The sequence below is a fragment of the Cetorhinus maximus genome, chromosome 16 (genome assembly GCF_964194155.1).
Source record: "Cetorhinus maximus chromosome 16, sCetMax3.hap1.1, whole genome shotgun sequence".
Classification (NCBI taxonomy): domain Eukaryota; kingdom Metazoa; phylum Chordata; class Chondrichthyes; order Lamniformes; family Cetorhinidae; genus Cetorhinus; species Cetorhinus maximus.
In genome coordinates, this window is record NC_135894.1 from 104736159 (window position 1) to 104762952 (window position 26794).

General features: G+C 51.8%; 1 protein-coding gene across 1 annotated transcript in view; it reads right to left on the reverse strand.

Moving 5' to 3' along the window:
* Window positions 1-604: 604 nt before the first annotated feature.
* The window catches only part of trappc10 (trafficking protein particle complex subunit 10), an 82503-nt gene continuing 56313 nt past the window's right edge, over window positions 605-26794 (reverse strand). The window contains exons 12-23 of the mRNA XM_078560424.1: window positions 25587-25727; window positions 24358-24470; window positions 23630-24144; window positions 20933-21074; window positions 16663-16821; window positions 14729-14967; window positions 12850-12950; window positions 10766-10892; window positions 7053-7220; window positions 5774-5951; window positions 3501-3695; window positions 605-1935 (exon numbers count right to left, since the gene is read on the reverse strand). Coding sequence (XP_078416550.1) covers window positions 1697-1935; window positions 3501-3695; window positions 5774-5951; window positions 7053-7220; window positions 10766-10892; window positions 12850-12950; window positions 14729-14967; window positions 16663-16821; window positions 20933-21074; window positions 23630-24144; window positions 24358-24470; window positions 25587-25727 — 2317 coding nt within the window. The 3' untranslated portion in view covers window positions 605-1696. The remainder of the gene's footprint in view (window positions 1936-3500; window positions 3696-5773; window positions 5952-7052; window positions 7221-10765; window positions 10893-12849; window positions 12951-14728; window positions 14968-16662; window positions 16822-20932; window positions 21075-23629; window positions 24145-24357; window positions 24471-25586; window positions 25728-26794) is intronic.

The following is a 26794-nucleotide window of genomic DNA, read 5'->3' on the forward strand; positions in this document are numbered from 1 at the left end:
ACTCCATCTCTCCCACCCTCCCGCTCCATCTCTCCCACCCTCCACACCAACTCTCCCCTCCCACTCCATCTCTCCCACCCTCCACACCATCTCTCCCAGCCTCCCGCTCCATCTCTCCCACCCTCCCGCTCCATCTCTCCCACCCTCCCGCTCCATCTCTTCCCCCCACCTCCCGCTCCATCTCTTCCCCCCACCTCCCGCTCCATCTCTCCCCCCCACCTCCCGCTCCATCTCTTCCCCCCACCTCCCGCTCCATCTCTTCCCCCCACCTCCCGCTCCATCTCTTCCCCCCACCTCCCGCTCCATCTCTTCCCCCCACCTCCCGCTCCATCTCTCCCACCCTCCCGCTCCATCTCTCCCACCCTCCCGCTCCATCTCTCCCACCCTCCCGCTCCATCTCTCCCACCCTCCCACTCCATCTCTCCCACCCTCCACTCCATCTCTCCCACCCTCCCACTCCATCTCTCCCCTCCCACTCCATCTCTCCCCTCCCCCTCTCACCAACCAACAGTTCACAGATTAAGGAGAAACCTCACTGACTCTTCAAAGAGTTACTGAGCAGAAGGTTCATAAAGACACAAATCAGACACTCAATGCATCCAAGTGTTGAGGATGTCGATCTTTATGATGTTTCTAGGATGCTGACAGTTTACTGAACATCCAGCATTTGCACTCTGTAATGACTAACACAAGGCTGAGATTGACAGGGGTAACAAGCCGCGAGATTATCACTTTATTTATTGTGAATACTGAACTCCCGGGGGTAGAAATGTAGATCGATACCCCCTGACCTGACTCTCAGCCCCTCAGTCTTTGGGGAATTGCATTGAAATGAAGCTGTGGGGGGGGTTTGGGGTGGGGCGTGGGGGATGTCTCAGGTGCCTGGTGAACTTGCCCCCACTGAGATGGTCCAGTCTCGGTTAATGTGAACTGTCCCAGAAACCCACTCACACCAACACAAATTTCAAAACCTTATATTAATCTTTCTCTCTATATATATATATATATATTTATATAATTAAACCTGGATGAAAAATTAAGGATTATGTAAATAAATAAAGAATTATTCATTCAACCACAGTCTGGATCTGAAATCATTTCAATCAAAAACAATCAGGAAGGGAGAATAATCACTGAGGTGTGGTCAGTGGTGAGAGAGTCCTGTCAGAGGGCGACTCTGTGCATCCCACACAGTTTGGCAGTTTCACTCCGACACTGGCACTGGTTTGAGGTGCAGCCTCACCAAGAGAAACGGAGAACCAGGAGCTGGTATCACATGGAGTGTGCACAGAGTCACCCCTAATCCCTGAATATCAGGATATGTACAGCTGGAGTCCAGGGACAGTGCAGGTTTTGTTGGGGTGTGTGACAGGCTGAACAGCTCCTGTAAATCCTGCTCTAGAAAGTGACTTTTATATCAAATCACATCATTTCTTTCTCATTGAAAGAGAGTCACTAATTTTTCGGTGTAATTGATAAAAAGACAGAACATAATTACAACACCACTCACACAGCAACTCACTGTACAGGAACATTTACAGAGAGTGACAGTCACGTTATGTTAGGGCACCGTCATGTCACAAATCACTGTCATGTAACATCCCAAAGCTGGAACTTCGCGTTACATTACAGAGCATCATCACATCACAGGACACTCACATAACGTTACAGAGCACAGTCAAATCATTGGTTGCAGTCACGTCACATTAATCTCCAACATGTGGTCATCCTGGCTGGGAATGACAAGAATCTGCATGCTGGCACTGGTGTTGAAGACCTGCCCAGTTGAGAATGGTAACAAGTGTGGCATCGGCACGCCCTTGTGCTCACTGCCGCCTGAGGAATGCGTGCTTCCCTTGCTCCGCAAACTGCTGCTTTCTACCTGGTCATCAAGGTTCCTGTCCAAGGACAAACTGTCGTTTTCAATCCAACTATCTGCAGGAAGCAGAGACAGACAATCAGACAATCATCACCACAGAGAGTGCCAACGGAGGGAAAAATACCAGCCCAGATATCACCCGAACCCAAACCCACCAGTACCCCAGTGTTATACAGTGACAGATCTGTCCCCACCAGTACTGTACCCCAGTGTTATACAGTGACAGACCTGATGCACCAGTACTGTACCCGTGTTATACAGGGACAGACCTGTCCCCACCAGTACTGTACCCCAGTGTTATACAGTGACAGACCCGTCCTCACCAGTACTGTACTTCAAAGACTGGTGGACCGTATCCCAGCTGCTGTCTACAACAGGCAAGGTACAGACTGTATCCAACCAGCCCGTGTTTGCACAACTGAAAACACAGTGTCTGACATTGGATGTGATTCTATGATTGGACAACATTTGCTAAATAATCCTCACTGTGCTAAGAATTATGCTGACAACCAATTTCAGATTGTCATCTGGGCTCCCGATGTGGTTCATTTGCATGTGCTGGAAGCTACATGTATTAACACATGGGGCCCTGTTCTTTGCAGACAGAAAGAATATGTACACATCATTGCGCCTGTTTCAGCTAAACAAAATAAGGAACAGCCATTCGCTGGCTCATTCCTCAGGGCAATGCTTTGACCAATCAGGGTCAAGCTGCCTGGTTTAAAATTTCAAACAATACTTGGGAGTTAACTGTTGGTCACCATTAACTGATGCATTCTCCATGGCAACGCCTCTACCAATCAGAGTCAACTTGCCAACCAGTCAGCACTCTCTTCTCATACAGTATAAAGTTGTTGCTTCCCTGACATTGGTATTTCTTGCGAATTGTCCTGATGAATGCAAGACGAAAAACTTCGACAAAATGTCTTTTTTCAGCAATACTCAAGCTCTGTACTTGCAAACGACTGTTTGTACTTTGAACTTCTTGCCATAAATCTCAGTATTCCATTAGGTTTTAATCTGACCATTACCATTTGAAATGCTGTTTTTAAGTTCTGATCAATCTGGCCCCTAAAGCCACATCCAGATCAGCCCTGACCTTATTGAATGGGGGAACAGGCTTGAGGGGCCGAGTGGCCGACTCCTGCTCCTAATTCTCATGATCTTCTGTTCCAAATCTCTCTGCTCTTCCACATCACCCAACATTTTCTCCGTGCAAAGTATAATTATTACTTTTTATAAAAATCTACCACCTCACCCGTAATGAGTTCCATCCAACATTTATCCCCATTCCAGCAACTTTTCAAGATTTTCCTGCCATTTCCTGCGGGTCTCGGAATTATTTACTCTGTTTCCTTTAGTGTTTTTTCTAATTTGGTCCCCATTCCCTCAGAGTCCAGTTCCAAATCAGCAACGTACACAGTGATCAGATCCAGGAGTGAATCCTGTTTGACACAGTCACCCACTCACCCTCAAACACTGGCCTTCTCTCTTGTTGGCCAATTCCTTCTCCTCTAACCAGCTTTTTAAACCAACTTGTGACCCTCCACACCCTTGCTCCTCTCTCGTGGTCTCCTGTGGGGATCCTTGATCCTTAAAGGTCCATTCCTCAATCTCTTACCCGTGTCCATTTGTCCGGTTGGGCTGGGCTGGAACGGGAGGTACTTGAAGAGTCTAACATCAGGAAATGGGAGGAATCCAGCAAACAGAGGCATCACTTCCATGTGAACTTTGTGAGTGGCACGGGCAGCAACTGGCATGGAGATAACTCCGGAGCTCTTCCCACACACTGCCCAGTTACTGCTGTTGTCAACAACTGCAAAAGGAAAAAACATTTCAAAGCTCTACACAGCTGAAGATAGTACCCGCAGGACTCAGGAGCCAGGGCATATACAATCTTAACCCAAATCACTTAGAAGCAATATTTCTGCTGTAGACCTTGTAGCATCAGGTAACAGAGAATGTTTCACTTCATATACAGTGTCAACATCAGCTAGATCACTCTACACTGTCCCCATCAAACATTCCCAGGACAGGTACAGCACAGGGTTAGATACAGAGTAAAGCTCCCTCTACACTGTCCCCATCAAACACTCCCAGGACAGCGACAGCACAGGGCTAGATACAGAGTAAAGCTCCCTCTACACCGTCCCCATCAAACACTCCCAGGACAGGTACAGCCCGGGGTTAGATACAGAGGAAAGCTCCCTCTACACTGTCCCTATCAAACACTCCCAGGGCAGGTACAGCACGGGGTTAGATACAGAGTAAAGCTCCCTCTACACTGTCCCCATCAAACACTCCCAGGACAGGTGCAGTACGGGGTTAGATACAGAGTAAAGCACCCTCTACACTGTCCCCATCAAACACTCCCAGGACAGGTACAGCACGGGGTTAGATACAGAGTAAAGCACCCTCTACACTGTCCCCATCAAACACTCCCAGGACAGGTACAGCACGGGGTTAGATACAGAGTAAAGCACCCTCTACACTGTCCCCATCAAACACTCCCAGGACAGGTACAGCACGGGGTTAGATACAGAGTAAAGCTCCCTCTACACTGTCCCCATCAAACACTCCCAGGACAGGTACAGCACGGGGTTAGATACAGAGTAAAGCTCCCTCTATACTGTCCCCATCAAACACTCCCAGGACAGGTACAGCACGGGGTTAGATACAGAGTAAAGCTCCCTCTACACTGTCCCCATCAAACACTCCCAGGACAGGCACAGCACAGGGTTAGATACAGAGTAAAGCTCCCTCTACACTGTTCCCATCAAACACTCCCAGGACAGGTACAACACGGGGTTAGATACAGAGTAAAGCTCACTCTACACTGTCCACATCAAACACTCCCAGGACAGATACAGCACGGGGTTAGATACAGAGTAAAGCTCCCTCTACACTGTCCCCATCAAACACTCCCAGGACAGGCACCGCACAGGGTTAGATACAGAGTAAAGCTCCCTCTACACTGTTCCCATCAAACACTCCCAGGACAGGTACAGCACGGGGTTAGATACAGAGTAAAGCTCCCTCTACACTGTCCCCATCAAACACTCCCAGGACAGGTACAGCACGGGGTTAGATACAGAGTAAAGCTCCCTCTACACTGTCCCCATCAAGCACTCCCAGGACAGGCACAGCACGGGGTTAGATACAGAGTAAAGCTCCCTCTACACTGTCCCCATCAAACACTCCCAGGACAGGTACAGCACGGGGTTAGTTACAGAGTAAAGCCCCCTCTACACTGTCCCCATCAAGCACTCCCAGGACAGGTACAGCACGGGGTTAGATACAGAGTAAAGTTTTTTTGGAAGGGTGGGTGTTGATGTCTCGGTGTGACTAAGGAAAAGGAAGTGAATTATAATACGAGAATGTTAAATATAAGAGCAGGAAGAGGTAATGTAACATCTTAAGGTCTCATCGCCAAAATCCCACATCAACCTCACTGTCCCAATCAATCCCTTGATTCCTTTCGAGTCCAAATATATATTAATCTCTGTCTTGAGCGTACTTAGCGATGGAGCTTCCCGAGCTCTCTGTGGTAGAGAATTCCATAGATTCACCATCTCAGTCCTTATTAATCAGCCCATTATTCTGAGACTGTGACCATCCCTAGACTCTCCAGCCAGCAGATACACCTGTCAGTGAGGTCAACTGTCATTCTTATAAACGCCAGAGAATCTGGGCTCAATCCACCCAATGACAAATTAGAGGTTTTAAGTGAATTGAAGAGGCGCCAGGTTCATTCCTATCAATGGTTCAGACACTGACTGACACAGGGAGCCATTATCCTGTAAACACTGCAGCTTATGGGTTAAAATCCGGTGCAGCTGAAAACACAGACTTTCTGAGAGTGGATAGAGCTGTGCCCCCAAGAAACACCGTTACCTTCATACATCAGCTTCGTGGTACAATACCCATCGCACTCCACTAAAGCTTCATCCTTATCCACCTCGGTGATGTCAGACAGACGCACAATCGACACTTCCAGGTTGCACAGTGTTCCCATTTTACACATCTCAGCTCCAAGGGGAGGGAATATTTCAGCTTTAACATCATATAGAGTCTGAGGAGAGAGAGCAGGGTTACAACACAGTACAGGGGGCAGGGTTACGGCACAGTACAGGGGGCAGGGTTACGGCACAGTACAGGGGGCAGGGTTACGGCACAGTACAGGGGGCAGGGTTACGGTACAGTACAGGGGGCAGGGTTACGGCACAGTACAGGGGGCAGGGTTACGGCACAGTACAGGGGGCAGGGTTACGGCACAGTACAGGGGGCAGGGTTACTGTACAGTACAGGGGGCAGGGTTACTGTACAGTACAGGGGGCAGGGTTACGGCACAGTACAGGGGGCAGGGTTACTGTACAGTACAGGGGGCAGGGTTACGGCACAGTACAGGGGGCAGGGTTACTGTAAAGTACAGGGGGCAGGGTTACTGTACAGTACAGGGGGTAGGGTTACTGTACAGTACAGGGGGCAGGGTTACTGTACAGTACAGGGGGCAGGGTTACTGTACAGTACAGGGGGCAGGGTTACTGTACAGTACAGGGGGCAGGGTTACAGTACAGTGCAGGGGGCAGGGTTACTGTACAGTACAGGGGGCAGGGTTACAGTACAGTGCAGGGGGCAGGGTTACAGTACAGTGCAGGGGGCAGGGGGCAGGGTTACTGTATATTACAGGGTCAGGGGGCAGGGTTATTGTACAGTACAAGGTGAGGGGAGAGACAGGCGCATTACATACACTGGTCCTTCACTGTCGCTGGGTCAAAATCCTGGAACTCCCTCCCTAACAGCACTGTGGGTGTACCTACACCACATGGGCTGCAGCAGTTCAAGAAGGCAGCTCACCATCACCTTCTCAAGGGCAACTAGGGATGGGCAATAAGTGCTGGCCCAGCCAGCGAAGCCCACATCCCGTGAATGAATTAAAAACATACATTGTAAATAGTTAGCAAAGAGCGAGCCAGTGTAATTGGAGCAAAGATAACCTCCAAACACAGAGAGAAGCAATGGGGAAATCTGAGATATTGTCAGGAACACAAAGAAACTGGGCAGTTCCTGTGAAGAAACGAGACAATGTTAATGGTGACCTACCCAGATCCACAACATCCTGTGGCTTCATTCCTTACCACCTGAAGACCCAGGATCTGCAACTTCAACTTACACAGAAATTGTCTAGTTTGAGCTCGTAGGTAAATGGTTTCATCGATCCAAGTTCCTGGCCTGGCAGCGGTCTGAAATCCACACTGAATTGGCAATGCACAGAGGCCCTTGGTTCCTGGCTCCACTTGAACTCCCACAGGAAAAAGGTGACTTGCTTGCTGTACATGTGCTGAGGCAATAAAACAGAGCACATGTAGATCCCATCCAACAAGACCACATGGCCAATGTTAATCTCTCCCTGCTTAAATGTAATATCTCCAAATTTGCAGATGACACAAAGCTGGGTGGGAGGGTGAGCTGTGAGGAGGATGCAGAGATGCTTCAGTGGGATTTGGACAAGCTGAGTGAGTGGGCAAATGCATGGCAGATGCAGTATAATGTGGATAAATGTGAGGTTATCCATTTTGGTAGCAAAAACAGGAAGGCAGATTATTATCTGAATGGCTATAAATTGAGAGAGGGGAATGTGCAACGAGATCTGGGTGTCCTCGTACACCAATCGCTGAAGGTAAGCATGCAGGTGCAGCAGGTGGTAAAGAAGGTAAATGGTATGTTGGCCTTCATAGCGAGAGGATTCGAGTACAGGAACAGGGATGTCTTGCTGCAGTTGTACAGGGCCTTGGTGAGACCACACCTGGAATATTGTGTGCAGTTTTGGTCTCCTTATCTGAGGAAGGTTGTACTTGCTATAGAGGGAGTGCAGCGAAGGTTTACCCGACTGATTCCTGGGATGGCGGGACTGACATATGAGGAGAGATTGAGTCGGTTAGGATTATATTCACTGGAGTTCAGAAGAATGAGGGGGGATCTCCTAGAAACCTATAAAATTCTAACAGGACTAGACAGGGTAGATGCAGAAAGGATGTTCACGATGGTGGGGGAGTCCAGAACCAGGGGTTACAGTCTGAGGATATGGGGTAGACCATTTAGGACTGAGATGAGGAGAAATTTCTTCACCCAGAGAGTGGTGAGCCTGTGGAATTCGTTACCACAAAAAGTAGTTGAGGCCAAAACATTGTATGTTTTCAAGAAGGAGTTAGATATAGCTCTTGGGGTGAAAGGGGTCAAAGGATATGGGGAGAAAGTGGGAGCAGGCTATTGAGTTGGATGATCAGCCATGATCATAATGAATGGCGGAGCAGGCTTGAAGGGCTGAATGGCCTACTCCTGATCCTAGTTTCTATGTTTCTATGTCCATCCCCATATCCCTAAATTCTCTTATAGCTTAAAAATCTATCAATCTCAGTCTGGAATATCCTCAATGACTGAGCATTCACTCTGGGATAGAGAGTTCCACCGAATCACAACCCTTTCAATGAAGAAACTTCCCCTCATCCTTGGATGAAGGGACTGAAGGAATGGTTGCTAAATTTGCTGATGACACACAGATAGGTAGGAAAGTAAATTGTGAAGAGGACATAAGGAGGCTACAAAGAGATATTGATAGGTTAAATGAGTGGGAAAAGATTTGGCAAATGGAGTATAATGTGGGCAAATGTGAAATTGTCCACTTTGACAGGAAGAATAAAAAAGCTCATTATGTAAATGGTGAGAGATTGCAGAGCTCTGAGATTCAGAGGGATCTGGGTGTCCTGGTACATGAATCACAAAAGGTTAGTATGCAGGTACAGCAGGTAATTAGGAAAGGTCATAGAATGTTATCACTTATTGTGAGGGGAATCGATTACAAAAGTAGGGAGGTTATGCTTCAGTTGCACTGGGCATTGGTGAGACCACATCTGGAGCATTGTGTACAGTATTGGTCTCCTTATTTAAAGAAAGATGTAACTGCGTTAGAAGCAGTTCAGAGAAGGTTTACCAGACTAATACCAGGAATGGGTGGTTTGTCTTATGAGAAAAGGTTGGACAGGTTAGGCTTGTATCCACTGGAGTTTAGAAGAGTAAGAGGAGACTTGATTGAAACCTTTAAGAACCTGAGGGGTCTTGACAGGGGGGATGTGGAGAGGATGTTTCCTCTTGTGGGAGAATCTAGAACCAGGGGTCGCTCATTTAAGACAGAGATGAGGAGATTTTTTTTCTCTCAGAGGTTAGTGAGTCTTTGGAATTCTCTTCCCCAAAAGGCGATGGATGCAGAGTCTTTGAATATTTCAGGCAGAGCTAGATAGATTCTAGATTAAGAAGGGGGTGAAAGGTTATCGGGGATAGGCAGGGATGTGGGGTTAAGATTACAGTCAGACCAGCCATGATCTTATTGAGTGGGAGAGCAGGTTTGGTGTGCCGAGCGGCCAACTCCTGCTGCTAATTTGTATATTTGTATCTCGGTCCTAAAAGGCAGACCCCTGACCCTGAGACTGAGATGCTCCACCTGCAGCCAGTGGAAACAGCCTCTCAGCATTGAGCTTCTCCAGACCTTTACATGATAGGCCCCTTCTCTCCAGCGGGGATTGTGATAGGCCCCTTCTCCCCAGCAGGGATTGTGATAGGCCCCTTCTCCCCAGCGGGGATTGTGATAGGCTCCTTCTCCCACAGCGGGGACTGTGATAGGCCCCTTCTCCCCAGCGGGGATTGTGATAGGCCCCTTCTCCCCAGCGGGGATTGTGATAGGCCCCTTCTCCCCAGCGGGGATTGTGATAGGCTTCTTCTCCCCAGCGGGGATTGTGATAGGCCCCTTCTCCCCAGCGGGGATTGTGATAGGCCCCTTCTCCCCAGCGGGGATTGTGATAGGCCCCTTCTCCCCAGCGGGGATTGTGATAGGCCCCTTCTCCCCAGCGGGGATTGTGATAGGCCCCTTCTCCCCAGCGGGGATTGTGATAGGCCCCTTCTCCCCAGCGGGGATTGTGATAGGCTCCTTCTCCCACAGCGGGGACTGTGATAGGCCCCTTCTCCCCAGCGGGGACTGTGATAGGCTCCTTCTCCCCAGCGGGGATTGTGATAGGCCCCTTCTCCCCAGCGGGGACTGTGATAGGCTCCTTCTCCCCAGCGGGGATTGTGATAGGCCCCTTCTCCCCAGCGGGGATTGTGATAGGCCCCTTCTCCCCAGCGGGGATTGTGATAGGCCCCTTCTCCCCAGCGGGGATTGTGATAGGCCCCTTCTCCCCAGCGGGGATTGTGATAGGCCCCTTCTCCCCAGCGGGGATTGTGATAGGCCCCTTCTCCCCAGCGGGGATTATTCCAAAGGTCTGGAGAGTGAAAACTTTTACGTCTCTCATCGAGGACCGGGATAAACTGATGATTTGAGTAGATGGTGGCTTAATGGCAATGTTACTGGACCAGCAAACCAGACGCTGAGGCTAATGGTCTAGGGACATGGGTCCAAATCCCACCACACCAGCTGGTGGAGTTTAAATTTAATGAATTAATCTGGAATTAAAAGCAAGCACGAAGCTATCACCGATTGCAGTAAACACCCATCTGGTCCTTTAGGGAGGGAAATCTGCCGTCCTTACCTGGTCTGGCCTACATGTGACTCCAGACCCACAGCAATGTGGGTGACTGTTAAATGGCCGAGCAAGTCACTCAGTTCAAGGGCAATTAGGGATGGGCAATAAATACTGGGCTTGCTATTGACACCCACATATCATGAAATGCTCATTACAGCCCCCTCCCAGTCTTGGGACCATCCCACTGACCATCAAACACGGAGAGTCAGGAACCCACTGGCGAGAGAGGAAGGGGGTGAGGGAGAGGGGAACAAGAGTGTCTCAGTCGCAGTTGGAGAAGGAAATCTTGTTAAACAGCCCAGAGGAACCTTACCTGCTGTTTGAGGGAATTCATTGACACAAAGCTTAGCTCCGAGCTATTGGAAACTTTCACCAGCTGAGGGTCAAACAACCTGAAATCAATGTCCGACAGGTTGCGGACACACACCTGCAGGTACTTCCTGTCGGGCAGAGGAGAGATAGAGAAACTGAATAACCAGTACAGAGCCATGGAATGGATCATCAAACATTCAGCACATTCAGTAATACAAAATAGATTATGCCAGAGAGAGCGAGAGACGGGGCGAGAGCGAGAGAGGGGGCGAGAGCGAGAGAGGGGGCGAGAGCGAGAGAGGGGGCGAGAGGGAGAGAGGGGGCGAGAGGGAGAGAGGGGGCGAGAGGGAGAGAGGGGGCGAGAGGGAGAGAGGGGGCGAGAGGGAGAGAGGGGGCGAGAGGGAGAGAGGGGGCGAGAGGGAGAGAGGGGGCGAGAGGGAGAGAGGGGGCGAGAGGGAGAGAGGGGGCGAGAGGGAGAGAGGGGGCGAGAGGGAGAGAGGGGGCGAGAGGGAGAGAGGGGGCGAGAGGGAGAGAGGGGGCGAGAGGGAGAGAGGGGGCGAGAGGGAGAGAGGGGGCGAGAGGGAGAGAGGGGGCGAGAGGGAGAGAGGGGGCGAGAGGGAGAGAGGGGGCGAGAGGGAGAGAGGGGGCGAGAGGGAGAGAGGGGGCGAGAGGGAGAGAGGGGGCGAGAGGGAGAGAGGGGGCGAGAGGGAGAGAGGGGGCGAGAGGGAGAGAGGGGGCGAGAGGGAGAGAGGGGGCGAGAGGGAGAGAGGGGGCGAGAGGGAGAGAGGGGGCGAGAGGGAGAGAGGGGGCGAGAGGGAGAGAGGGGGCGAGAGGAGAGAGGGGGCGAGAGGGAGAGAGGGGCGAGAGGGAGAGAGGGGGCGAGAGGGAGAGAGGGGGCGAGAGGGAGAGAGGGGGCGAGAGGGAGAGAGGGGGCGAGAGGGAGAGAGGGGCGAGAGGGAGAGAGGGGGCGAGAGGGAGAGAGGGGGCGAGAGGGAGAGAGGGGGCGAGAGGGAGAGAGGGGGCGACAGGGAGAGAGAGGGCGACAGGGAGAGAGAGGGCGACAGGGAGAGAGAGGGCGACAGGGAGAGAGGGCGACAGGGAGAGAGAGGGCGACAGGGAGAGAGAGGGCGACAGGGAGAGAGAGGGCGACAGGGAGAGAGAGGGCGACAGGGAGAGAGAGGGCGACAGGGAGAGAGAGGGCGACAGGGAGAGAGAGGGCGACAGGGAGAGAGAGGGCGACAGGGAGAGAGAGGGCGACAGGGAGAGAGAGGGCGACAGGGAGAGAGAGGGCGACAGGGAGAGAGAGGGCGACAGGGAGAGAGAGGGCGACAGGGAGAGAGAGGGCGACAGGGAGAGAGAGGGCGACAGGGAGAGAGAGGGCGACAGGGAGAGAGAGGGCGACAGGGAGAGAGAGGGCGACAGGGAGAGAGAGGGCGACAGGGAGAGAGAGGGCGACAGGGAGAGAGAGGCGACAGGGAGAGAGAGGGCGACAGGGAGAGAGAGGGCGACAGGGAGAGAGAGGGCGACAGGGAGAGAGAGGGCGACAGGGAGAGAGAGGGCGACAGGGAGAGAGAGGGCGACAGGGAGAGAGAGGGCGACAGGGAGAGAGAGGGCGACAGGGAGAGAGAGGGCGACAGGGAGAGAGAGGGCGACAGGGAGAGAGAGGGCGACAGGGAGAGAGAGGGCGACAGGGAGAGAGAGGGCGACAGGGAGAGAGAGGGCGACAGGGAGAGAGAGGGCGACAGGGAGAGAGAGGGCGACAGGGAGAGAGAGGGCGACAGGGAGAGAGAGGGCGACAGGGAGAGAGAGGGCGACAGGGAGAGAGAGAGGGCGACAGGGAGAGAGAGAGGGAAAAGAGAGAGGGGGAGAGAATTAGGGACAGGCACAATCGCAGTTACAATCCCTCCCCATTCCCCTCCCATTCCCGTTCCAGTTCCCTGTTCCTGTACCCGTCCCATTCCCCGTTTCCCATTCCACTCCATCGCTGTTCCTGATGACACTGTATTCTGCAGTTTGTAACAACTCCTGTACTGTCTGTAAGAACTGGTAAGAGAGATGGAAAGTCCTGTTAAGAAGCAGCTTTACCTGCGACCGGATGATAGGAGTGAGTGTTTGGCGTTGAATGGTATATTGAAGGTCAGGGAGATGAGCGTGGAATAAATGGACCAGGGACAGTCGATGGAAATCTGCTTATATAAAAAAAAGTTATTAAACACAACGGCATCTGAAGGACAGAGCTCAATACACCTCTCCGACACGCAGCAACCCTCCGACACGCAGCAACCCTCCGACACGCAGCAACCCTCCGACACGCAGCCCCCTCCGACACGCAGCAACCCTCCGACACGCAGCAACCCTCCGACACGCAGCCCCCTCCGACACGCAGCCCCCTCCGACACGCAGCAACCCTCCGACACGCAGCAACCCTCCGACACGCAGCAACCCTCCGACACGCAGCCCCCTCCGACACGCAGCAACCCTCCGACACGCAGCCCCCTCCGACACGCAGCCCCCTCCGACACGCAGCAACCCTCCGACACGCAGCCCCCTCCGACACGCAGCCCCCTCCGACACGCAGCCCCCTCCGACACGCAGCAACCCTCCGACACGCAGCCCCCTCCGACACGCCGCAACCCTCCGACACGCAGCCCCCTCCGACACGCCGCAACCCTCCGACACGCCGCAACCCTCCGACACGCAGCAACCCTCCGACACGCAGCCCCCTCCGACACGCAGCCCCCTCCGACACGCAGCAACCCTCCGACACGCAGCAACCCTCCGACACGCAGCCCCCTCCGACACGCCGCAACCCTCCGACACGCAGCAACCCTCCGACACGCAGCAACCCTCCGACACGCAGCAACCCTCCGACACGCAGCCCCCTCCGACACGCAGCAACCCTCCGACACGCAGCAACCCTCCGACACGCAGCAACCCTCCGACACGCAGCCCCCTCCGACACGCAGCAACCCTCCGACACGCAGCCCCCTCCGACACGCAGCAACCCTCCGACACGCAGCAACCCTCCGACACGCAGCAACCCTCCGACACGCAGCAACCCTCCGACACGCAGCAACCCTCCGACACGCAGCAACCCTCCGACACGCAGCAACCCTCCGACACGCAGCAACCCTCCGACACGCAGCAACCCTCCGACACGCAGCAACCCTCCGACACGCAGCAACCCTCCGACACGCAGCAACCCTCCGACACGCAGCAACCCTCCGACACGCAGCAACCCTCCGACACGCAGCAACCCTCCGACACGCAGCAACCCTCCGACACGCAGCAACCCTCCGACACGCAGCAACCCTCCGACACGCAGCAACCCTCCGACACGCAGCAACCCTCCGACACGCAGCAACCCTCCGACACGCAGCCCCCTCCGACACGCAGCAACCCTCCGACACGCAGCAACCCTCCGACACGCCGCAACCCTCCGACACGCAGCCCCCTCCGACACGCAGCAACCCTCCGACACGCCGCAACCCTCCGACACGCCGCAACCCTCCGACACGCAGCCCCCTCCGACACGCAGCAACCCTCCGACACGCAGCCCCCTCCGACACGCAGCCCCCTCCGACACGCAGCCCCCTCCGACACGCAGCAACCCTCCGACACGCCGCAACCCTCCGACACGCAGCAACCCTCCGACACGCCGCAACCCTCCGACACGCCGCAACCCTCCGACACGCCGCCCCCTCCGACACGCAGCCCCCTCCGACACGCAGCAACCCTCCGACACGCAGCAACCCTCCGACACGCAGCAACCCTCCGACACGCAGCAACCCTCCGACACGCAGCCCCCTCCGACACGCCGCAACCCTCCGACACGCAGCCCCCTCCGACGCAGCCCCCTCCGACGCAGCACACTGACACAGTGATCCCCCTTCCTCTACACAGCGATCACTGTCCCTCTCTCTGCCCTCACACTCCCCTCAACAACGCAGCACTCTGACTGCACCTTCTGTTCGATGGAAGTCATACAGGGGATGTCCAGTTTGGTTTTCTCGTGACCTTTGCGAATTGCCTTTAAGTCGGTGCTGGGCCTCTCCGAGTCTGGAGGAGTTGGCAGTGTGGACGGCATGTGACAGATAACATGAAGTTCAAACTCGATCTGGTGATAAGCAGCAGCCAGTGGCAGGGTGATGCTGGTGATCTTTCCAGATGACTCAATGGCTAAGGGAGCCTCAGAGATTTTGTCTATTTGAAAAGAACACACAAGTTGTTTTAAAATTAAATTAAAAAGACCTTTGTTATAAACTAGCAGTGTTGTGCTGAAGGCAGGGGATCCTACTGCCCCACTGTTCAACACACAGTTCAGATTGTTAACACAGTCAAATATCCTTTATCCCTACTTCCAAAAACCCAACAGACCCTCGGGACGTTTGTGACCCGAGCTGACACAATCCTTGCCGACCTTACCCTGCTTTTCTAGCTATTTTATTTACTTTAGACTATAGCTAGCCAAAGATTCAGCTGCTGTAATGTAAGTTTAATGTTGTAATGTAAGTATCCCCAGGCCGATTGTACATACATCCTGAAAAACAAAAACATCGGAAACTGAAACACAATCAGCCCCAAGAGTTTCAGATTAGGGATATCAACCTGTACCACACTCCTGCATTCCCAGGACAGGTACAGCACGGGGTTAGATACAGAGTAAAGCTCCCTCTACACTGTCCCCATCAAACACTCCCAGGACAGGTACAGCACGGGGTTAGATACAGAGTAAAGCTCCCTCTACACTGTCCCCATCAAACACTCCCAGGACAGGTACAGCACGGGGTTAGATACAGAGTAAAGCTCCCTCTACACTGTCCCCATCAAACACTCCCAGGACAGGTACAGCACGGGGTTAGAAACAGAGTAAAGCTCCCTCTACACTGTCCCCATCAAACACTCCCAGGGCAGGTACAGCACGGGGTTAGAAACAGAGTAAAGCTCCCTCTACACTGTCCCCATCAAACACTCCCAGGGCAGGTACAGCACGGGGTTAGAAACAGAGTAAAGCTCCCTCTACACTGTCCCCATCAAACACTCCCAGGACAGGGACAGCACGGGGTTAGAAACAGAGTAAAGCTCCCTCTACACTGTCCCCATCAAACACTCCCAGGACAGGGACAGCACGGGGTTAGATACAAAGTAAAGCTCCCTCTACACTGTCCCCATCAAACACTCCCAGGGCAGGTACAGCACGGGGTTAGATACAGAGTAAAGCTCCCTCTACACTGTCCCCATCAAACACTCCCAGGACAGGTACAGCACGGGGTTAGAAACAGAGTAAAGCTCCCTCTACACTGTCCCCATCAAACACTCCCAGGACAGGTACAGCACGGGGTTAGATACAGAGTAAAGCTCCCTCTACACTGTCCCCATCAAACACTCCCAGGGCAGGTACAGCACGGGGTTAGATACAGAGTAAAGCTCCCTCTACACTGTCCCCATCAAACACTCCCAGGACAGGTACAGCACGGGGTTAGATACAGAGTAAAGCTCCCTCTACACTGTCCCCATCAAACACTCCCAGGACAGGTACAGCACGGGGTTAGATACAGAGTAAAGCTCCCTCTACACTGTCCCCATCAAACACTCCCAGGACAGGCACAGCATGGGGACAGGTGTAAAGTGATGCTTTAAAATTTTGCACTTCTCATGCTCTTGAAGTGACTTCAGTTATTTTATATCTCTTTATTCCCCATTATTACTAAAAGGGCAGAGACCAACAGAAGCTGATTCAGGCCAGTCCCCTATTGGGAACAGATAGACAATTTCCATGAGTTGTCTGTTAGGCAGCAGCAGGCATTGGTAAGAGCAGTGGAACTCAGTCTGTCCAGGTTCTCCATCCCTGTCCCAAATGGCTCTGTGTCATGGCTGATCAGTATGTGAGTGACTCACCTCCGCTGTTGGTGGAGACAGTGGCAGTGCTGCTTGCCGAATGTAGAATTGGCAGAGTGTCAGTGATGCTCAGTTGCAGTGCGTCTCCAGGCTTCACTGTGTAATGTCCTGTCTGTATGGTGAACTTCACTGGCTGAGAAATACCTGCCAGGAGGCTGTCTGAATAAAATAGACAAACACAAATTGTCACATAGCACAGTGCATCTACTCCATGTCACTGACAGAATGCTACACTGTCAGAGGGTCAGTACTGAGGGAGTGCTGCACTGTCAGAGGGTCAGTACTGAGGGAGCGCTGCACTGTCAGAGGGTCAGTACTGAGGGAGCACTGCACTGTCAGAGGGTCAGTACTGAGGGAGCGCTGCACTGTCAGAGGGTCAGTGCTGAGGGAGTGCTGCACTGTCAGAGGGTCAGTACTGAGGGAGTGCTGCATTGTCAGAGGATCAGTACCGAGGGAGTGCTGCACTGTAGGAGGCTCAGTACTGAGGGAGCACTGCACTGTAGGAGGCTCAGTACTGAGGGAGCACTGCACTGTAGGAGGCTCAGTACTGAGGGAGCGCTGCACTGTCAGAGGGTCAGTGCTGAGGGAGCGCTGCACTGTCAGAGGGTCAGTACTGAGGGAGTGCTGCATTGTCAGAGGATCAGTACCGCGGGAGTGCTGCACTGTAGGAGGGTCAGTACTGAGGGAGCACTGCACTGTCAGAGGGTCAGTACTGAGGGAGCGCTGCACTGTCAGAGGGTCAGTGCTGAGGGAGTGCTGCACTGTCAGAGGGTCAGTACTGAGGGAGTGCTGCATTGTCAGAGGATCAGTACCGAGGGAGTGCTGCACTGTAGGAGGGTCAGTACTGAGGGAGCACTGCACTGTCAGAGGGTCAGTACTGAGGGAGCGCACTGTCAGAGGGTCAGTGCTGAGGGAGTGCTGCACTGTCAGAGGGTCAGTACTGAGGGAGCGCTGCACTGTCAGAAGGTCAGTACTGAGGGAGTGCTGCACTGTCAGAGGGTCAGTACTGAGGGCGCGCTGCACGGTCAGAGGGTCAGTGCTGAGGGAGTGCTGCACTGTCAGAGGGTCAGTACTGAGGGAGCGCTGCACTGTCAGAAGGTCAGTACTGAGGGAGTGCTGCACTGTCAGAGGGTCAGTACTGAGGGAGCGCTGCACAGTCAGAGGGTCAGTGCTGAGGGAGCACTGCACTGTCAGAGGGTCAGTACTGAGGGAGTGCTGCTCTGTCAGAGGGTCAGTACTGAGGGAGTGCTGCTCTGTCAGAGGGTTGGTACTAAGGGAGCGCTGCATCATCAGAGGGTCAGTACTGAGAGAGTGCCAGGCTGTCGGAGGGTTAGTGCTGAGGAAGCGCCGCACTGTCAGAGGGAAACTGAGGGAAACTTAGATGCATTACTCTTGGTCTCTTCATCTAAATCATTAATATAGATTGTAAATAGCTGAGCCCCTAGCACTGATCCTTGCGGCACTCCACTATTCAGTGCCTGCCAACTTGAGAAAGCCTCACTTATGCCCACTCTCTGCTTTCTGTTAACCAATCCTCTATTCATGCTAATATATTACCCCCAGCTCCATGAATCTTAATCTTGCCAATTAACCTTTTGTGTGGCACCTTATCAAAAGCCTTTTGGAAATCCAGCTATACTACATCTAGTGGTTCTTCTTTATCTACCTTACTAGTTACATCCCCAAAGTCCCTAATAAGTTTGTCAAACAGGATTCCGCCTTAGTAAAACAATGTTGACATGGTCTAATCATACCATGCTTTTCTGAGTGCATTGTTAAGACTTCCTTCATATCGCTGAAAAAAGACATACTATCTAAGCTTTACGTCCTGCACTCATTAGGACAGATTGCAAGATTACCAATAGTAAAGGAAACAACAATTTATACTACCTGAGAAGAGAGTGCTGATTGGTTGGCAAGTGGACTCTGATTGGTAAGGGTATTGCCATGGAGAATGCAGTAGGGACCAGTTAACTGCCCAGCTTTGTTCAAATTCAAACTGAGCAGGTCGACTCTGACTGGTCAAGGCATTGCCATGGGGAATGAACCAGGGAATGGCTGTATACCAAGGTTCTGTTTAGTTAAAAAAGGCACAAGGCATGGACATGCTCTTTCTGTCTGCAAAGGACAGGGCCGTGTGTGTGAATATATGTGGCTTCCAGCACACGTAAGTGAGTCACACTGTGAGCCCAACTGATAATCGTAAATTGGTTATCAGCATAATTTTTTAGCACACTCAGGATTGTTTAGCAAATGCTGTCCAATCGCGGAGTCACATCTAATGTTGGACACTGTGTTTTGAGTTTTGCAAGCACGGGCTGGTTGGCTGGGACATGTTGTTTGATACAAGAGAAAGTTGTGCTCACCAAGCAATGGTGGGTGACTTCGTCCATTGTGGCTGCAAGTCACTGTAATCTAATTCATTCAGCAACTTATGCCCTGGCCATTGTTAACTATTTATTGTAATAGGGCACACGATTGGATGGAACATTACAAATATCAGTCTTTGATATTGCTAAATGGATTAGCAATACTATTTGGTTCTGGGAGACAATGAAGGAAACTCATCAACCACTGGAGGCTGAAAACAAGGGGCACCTCTAATTACCACCTAAGCCAAATTCCTAACACCTCACTCAATCTACCTCTCACTCATGCATAGTCTTGTGTCTGCGCACCCCCTTTCTCCGTCAAATCAGTATAATCAGTAAAATCAACATGAAGTAGATGAACAAACTGCTGCATTTTGAGGTCACCACATTACTCAGCATTGTTGAGTAAAGAGCTGATTTTATAGTGTCCAAATGCAGCAAGACCTGGACAATATCCAGGCTTGGGCTGACAAGTGGCAATTAACATTCACACCACACAAGTGCCAGGCAATGACCATCTCCAACAAGAGAGAATCCAAACATCACCCCTTGATGTTCAATGGCATTACCATCGCTGAACCCCCCACTATCAACATCCTGTGGGTTACCATTGACCAGAAGCTGAACTGGACGAGCCATATAAATACTGTGGCTACAAGAGCAGGTCAGAGGCTAGGAATCCTGCGGAGTGTAACTCACCTCCTGACTCCCCAAGGCCTGTCCACCATCTAAAAGGCAAGTCAGGAGTGTGATGGAATACTCTAGTAAGAGATCATAGGCCTGGGGACGATTTAGCTGACCTTAGCAAATTGCAGAAGGAACCTGGACCCCAGAACCAAATGGAATTGCTAAACCATTTAGCATTATCAAAGACTGATATTTGTAATGTTCCATCCAATCCTGTGCCCTATTACAATAAATAGTTAACAAAGGCCAAGGCATAAGTTGCTGAATGAATTGTATCACAGTGACTTGCAGCCACAATGGACGAGGTCACCCACCAACTGATTAGTCACTGCGGCCGCCTGAAATCCTGCCAACATGAAGGAGCCATGCAGCAAAGAGGGATAATAAAACCTGTCAGCTTTCAGCCAGGGGAGGAGAAAGACAGGAGAGAGAGAGAACAGGAGAAGAAAGGAAGAAGAAAAAGACAGCTGATCTGCAGACAGACACAGGGAGAGGGGTTTGGCTGGTCACCAGCTCCATGGAAGACCGACTGAGCAGACGATAGTGAGCAGACCTGACCACGAAGTAAATTTTGTCTATTGTAGTTTTACTCAATAAACAACATTGAGAATGGGTTTGCAACCAAATTCTGGTGTTGGCATCTCATCTTGTAATTCTAGTATTTAATAACTACAAAAGGGGAATTGAATAGCCGCATGTCAGGATGTGTAGTCCAGGGGATTTGGTCACACGTCAGGGAGATGTTACACAGGGAGGGGTGCGGAAATTCTCCCGACTCTCCCCACTTGTCTGGATGAGTGCAGCTCCAACAACATTCAAGAAGCTTGACACCATGCAGGACAAAGCAGCCCGCTTGATCAGCACCCAGTCCACCACTGAGACAAACCCACAACCACGACCATCTAGAAGGACAAGGGCAGCAGATAGATGGGAACACCACCACCTGGAAGTTTCCCTCCAAGCCACTCACCATCCTGACTTGGAAATATATCGCCGTTCCTTCACTGTCGCTGGGTCAAAATCCTGGAACTCCCTTCCTAACAGCACTGTGGGTGTACCTACACCACATGGACTGCAGCAGTTCAAGAAGGCAGCTCACCACCACCTTCTCAAGGGCAACTAGGGATGGGCAATAGATGCTGACCCAGCCAGTGACACCCACATCCCGTGAACAAATACATTTAAAAAGCTAAAATTCCAAATGAACTCACCAGTCATTGGCTCGACTTTGAGCTGAGGTTCCTGTGAGTACACTTCATACTGAATGATTGGATAGATATGAGGAAGAGTGAACTGGACCCGTCCCACAGATGCACAAAGCTGCCGCAAGGTGTAGGTCCCAGCTTCCTTAGCCTGCACAAAGAAATTACAATCAAACCAAAGCTATGATACAAAAGCACCAACATCCTCTCAGAATCACTGCTTCATCACAACCTGGGATTGGTACTAATGCACACCTTACTGTGAGACAATGCAGGGACTTCCTCCACTCCTCTGCTCAAGAGACAGACTCTCACTGGGGTACGGGTCCCACACACACTGACTCTCACTGGGGTACAGGTCCCACACACACTGACTCTCACTGGGGTACGGGTCCCACACACACTGACTCTCACTGGGGTACGGGCCCCACACACACTGACTCTCACTGGGGTATGGGTCCCACACACACTGACTCTCACTGGGGTACGGGTCCCACACACACTGACTCTCACTGGGGTACGGGTCCCACACACACTGACTCTCACTGGGGTACGGGTCCCACACACACTGACTCTCACTGGGGTACGGGTCCCACACACACTGACTCTCACTGGGGTACGGGTCCCACACACACTGACTCTCACTGGGGTACGGGTCCCACACACACTGACTCTCACTGGGGTACGGGTCCCACACACACTGACTCTCACTGGGGTACGGGTCCCAAACACACTGACTCTCACTGGGGTACGGGTCCCACACACACTGACTCTCACTGGGGTACGGGTCCCACACACACTGACTCTCATTGGGGTACGGGTTCATAAGACCATAAGACATAGGAGCAGAAATTAGGCCATTCGGCCTATTGAGTCTGGTCCGCCATTCAATCATGGCTGATAAATCTCTCAACCCCATTCTCCCACCTTCTCCCCGTAACCTTTGATCCCCTTACCAATCAAGATCCTATCTATCTCGGTCTTAAATACACTCAATGACCTGGCCTCTACAGCCTTCGGTGGCAATGAATTCCATAGATTCACCACTCTCTGGCTAAAGAGGTTTCTCCTCATCTCTGTTCTAAAAGGTCTTCCCTTTACTCTGAGGCTGTGCCCTCGGGTCCTAGTCTCTCCAACTAATGGAAACATCTTCCCCACGTCCACTCTATCCAGGCCTTTCAGTATTCTGTAAGTTTCAATCAGATCCCCCCATATCCTTCTAAACTCCATCGAGTATAGACCCAGAGTCCTCAAACGACCCTCATATGTTAAGCCTTTCATTCCTGGGATCGTTCTCATGAACCTCCTCTAGACCATCTCCAGGGCCAGAACATCCTTCCTGAGATATGGGGCCCAAAATTGCTCACAATATTCTAAATGTGGTCTGACCAGAGCCTTATAAAGCCTCAGCAGCACATCCCTGCTTTTATATTCTAGTCCTCTCGAAATAAATACCAACATTGCATTTGCCTTCCTAACTACCGACTCAACCTGCAAGTTAACCTTAAGAGAATCCTGGACTAGGACTCCCAAGTCCCTTTGCACTCCAGATTTCTGAATTCTCTCCCCATTTAGAAAATAGTCCATGCCTCTATTCTTCCTACCAAAGTGCATGACCTCACACTTCCCCACGTTGTATTCCATCTGCCACTTCTTTGCCCATTCTCCTAACCTGTCCACATCCTTCTGCAGCTTCCCCGCCTCCTCATTACTACCTGTCCCTCCACCTATTTTTGTATCATCTGCAAACTTAGCCAGGATGCCCTCAGTTCCTTCATCTAGATCATTAATGTATAAAGTGAAAAGTTGTGGTCCCAACACTGACCCCTGCGGAACTCCACTAGTCACCGGCCACCATCCTGAGAAGGACCCCCTTATCCCCACTCTGTGCCTCCTGCCAGACAGCCAATCTTCTATCCATGCTAGTACCTTGCCTCTAACACCATGGGCTCTTATCTTACTGAGCAGCCTCCTGTGCGGCACTTTGTCAAAGGCCTTCTGGAAGTCCAAGTAGATAACATCCATTGGCTCTCCTTTGTCTAACCTACTCATTACCTCGTCAAAGAATTCTAACAGATTTGTCAGGCATGACCTCCCCTTGATGAAACCATGCTGACTTTGCCCGATTTTACCATGCACTTAGCTCCACACACACTGACTCTCACTGGGGTACGGGTCCCACGCACACTGACTCTCACTGGGGTACGGGTCCCACGCACACTGACTCTCACTGGGGTACGGGTCCCACACACACTGACTCTCACTGGGGTACTCGTTCTCTCCTTGCTGCATCCCCCATTCAGCCTCTGAATTGTTCAATGTTGGGCTACCTGCCCCATATCAAGTCACTGACCCTACAAAATCTCCTGATCCCTCATCGCTCTCTCTTATCTTCTTCATCGTTACTTCCCCACCCCCATCCCATGGTTTCCCATCTTTGGTTTCAGTCACGCACTTGCCTGTTTCCCAACATAAATTACATCAGTCCCGCTCTGTGAAACTCCATGTCCCAGCACCTCCCATATTCGGTTTCTCTCTCAACTGACCACCCCACCGCCACCCATTTCTGGCTCCCAGTTTCCTCTCTGGGAAGTTCCTGTGGGTGTTTTACACTTTGCATAAACATGAGTGAATTCTCCTTGACATTGACAAACCTACAGAGAGCGGGGATTATTTTGGTTTAAGTTGAGTTTTAAAAGCACTGGCCTCTGTCTTGAAGCAGATGGTGTTGATTCCTGGTTGCAGCAGAATGTCACTGGTCCGTAAAGCATACGCAGCATCTTCTACAGCCAGGCTTGAGGATCGTTCCAGGGAAGTGCTGCTCTCCTGCCTTCGTAACAGCAGGTGCATGTTCTTACAGATGATGCCGCTGGAATTCAGCGAGCTATCTGAGGGACTGCGGTCATAAAGCTCATACAGTTCAATGAAAGGCTGCTTGTTCCTGGAGAAAGGGTGGCCAGTGGGCTCACTCGGGAAGAGGAAGATCCCATTTGCATTCCGACTGCGGCCACCAAACTCACCGCTCCTCTTGGACGTGTCTTTACTGACAGTGAGGTGCAGGTGAACAGAAAGCTGATCCAGGTGCACAGGGAGGGGCATGAGGCTGTGCACAGTCAGTTCAACATCCAGGACCCCACCCACATGCACCATCGCACACGCTGGATTAAAGCATAAACTCTTCAGCTGGGCAAAGCCCTCCATCCCCAGCAGCAGCCGGTCATCTAAAAACACAGAGCAGAGCACAGTGGTTTAAACAAGTCTCTCTCCCCTGATCCAAACCTTGCCCCCTGCCCCTCATCTTCCCAACCAATCAAATCCCCCCCCACCCCAGTGACCCCAGTCTAACTCTACAGCCCCAAATTCTGGCATGCTGGGATTGGACAGTGCAGATTAATGAATCTGAGCACATGGTTAATGATCATCTCAGCTCTCACCTTGCCCACCGCCAGTCTGCTTAGCCAGCTTCACAATCTCCCGGCAGAAGTGTATCCGTTCTGTCTCGGTCAGCTTATCATCACCAGCCAGCAGGCTGCTGGTCTGGAGGTAGCTCGGAGGTTGGGTTAAGGGAGGGTAACAGAACGAGCCCCATCTCCTCCTGCAGACTGATCACAGAACAGCTCACTCCCTGGGGTTCCTGGCTCCCCCAGAGACCAGCCTTCATCACCCAATCAATCCCACAAAAACCCAAAGCTCAGGTCAGTTATTACACACAGCTTCAGCAAAAATGACAACTGTGGCACTGTTTTACTGAACACCACCGGACATGGACTTGATTATTCCTAGAATCACACAGCATTTACAACACTAAAGCAGGCCATTCAGCCCAACTGGTTCATGCTGGTGTTTCTGATTCCCACCAGCCTCCTCGTACCATATTCATCTCACACGTTCAACAAATCCTTCGATTCCTTTCTCCCCGTGTCAGTCACAGTCACTGCTGGGTTGAGGAGTGACAATGGCCACCAGTCTCCTGGGGCTGAGAGGAGGGAGATCAAACACTGGTTTGATCCCAAAACCCTGCCCCCCGCCGACCTTCATCTGGAGTGTGCACGTTTGGACGGAGCGGCGAGCCGGGGTGGAGGGAGCGGAGGGCCGGGGTGGAGGGAGTGGAGGGCCGGGGTGGAGGGAGTAATGGCACAGTCTGAGAAGGCCACACTAGCACAACAACAACTGGTATTGATATAGCACCTTTAGAAGTTGAGAGATCAGCCAGGAGTCTATTGGAATGGTTGAGCCTGGAGGTAAGAAAGAGGCTTTCGGGAAGTGAGCGGAGACAGGGGTGAGGTCAGGGGATGAGACAGCGGTGGGAATTAGCCAGTCTCAATGACACTGTGGATATGAGGTTGAGAGCTTGTCTCAGGGTCAAATCTGAGACAGGTTTTGAACAGAGTGGTTTCATCTCAGGCTGGTGCCAGGGAGAGGGATGGAGTTGGTAACTAGGGAATGGAGTTTGTTGCAGGATCCAAATTTCAAACTTCCTAAATTTAATTGGAGGGAATTTTTGCTCATCCAGTACTGGATGTGGGATAAGCGGGTCTGATAATTTAGGAACAGTGCAGGAGTTGGGAGAGGTGGTGGGGTAGAGCTGGGTGTTATCAGGGTACATGTGAAAACTAAAGCTGGGTTTTTGGATGATGTCACCGAGTGTCGTGTACAAGGATACTTCTGAGTTTGTTGAAGCCTCTTCTGACACTCAGCCAGTTGTTTCCTGGTGTGGGTGATCAGCAGGGGCCAACCCTCAGCCTGGTATGTCTTCAGTGCCTCCTGGAGATAGGTTTCGGCTATTTGAGGCTCTCCTTTTCTCCTAAAAACAAAAAAAAAATGGTCGGATTAAAGGGAAATAAACAGAGAATGCCAGAAATACTCAGCAGCTCGGTCAGTATTTCACTCCTGTAGCAGGTGACAGTTCTGGGTTTAAGAATTTGTGGTTCAGTGGTCAAAGAGGGGGGGGTTATAAAGGAGGATATAATGGGTCATTAACTGCTGTCTTTCTGTACAACCAGCCCTTCAGCTCACACGTGCAGCGCTTTGAGACATCACCTTTCACATTCATTCCAAGGATGTGGGCATCACTGGCAAGGCTGGCATTTATTGCCCATCCCTAGTTGTCCTCAAAGTGGTAGCAACGGTCCTTCTGGAAATACTGTAGTCCATGCGGTGAAAATACTCCCACAACCGATAAGGACCAATGCTGTCCTTGTCCTTCCTAGGTGGCCAAGCTCGTGGGTTTGGAAGGTGCTGCCAAAGGAGCCTTGGTGAGTTGCTGCATTGCATCTTGTATCTTCTTCTTAGGCAGATGAAGGATGACTTGCTTCCTCTCTGGTTCAATGGGGTTTGGAGATGGCTGATAATTCCAATAAATTAAGGGACACTTTGGCATCCAATCGGGGAGAGGGGGGCTACTGAACCTGTCAAAGCAGGGGGTTGGGGGGCCTCAGAGGGGCCTGTCAGGTCAGTGGGGTGCTTTTAAAGGTCAAAGAATGCAGGCAGTCCGGTACATAGGACAGCTGCCTCAAATACACACACAATCCCTTGAAATTTGAGATGGTTGGTCACCCTGGTCCCATGTGCCAATCTGCAGACTCTGCCACACATGGGACAGGTGGTGCTTGAAGGGTTGGGCAGTTGACATGTTTGGAGGTTTTTGCGCCCCCTCTGATGCCTCAACTTCACCTCTGCGTGCTCCCAATGAAGTCCCTCAATGCGTTCAGTGCCTTCCTGAATAAACCTTCTCCATTTTTGTCATTCAGAAACCAGGCTCGCTCATGAGGATGTTTGACCTCTTCAAGGATGCTTTGAGGTCATCCCTAAAGTGTTTCCGCTGTCCTCCTGGGGTCTCCTGCTGCGACCGAGTTCTGAGTAGAGCAGTTG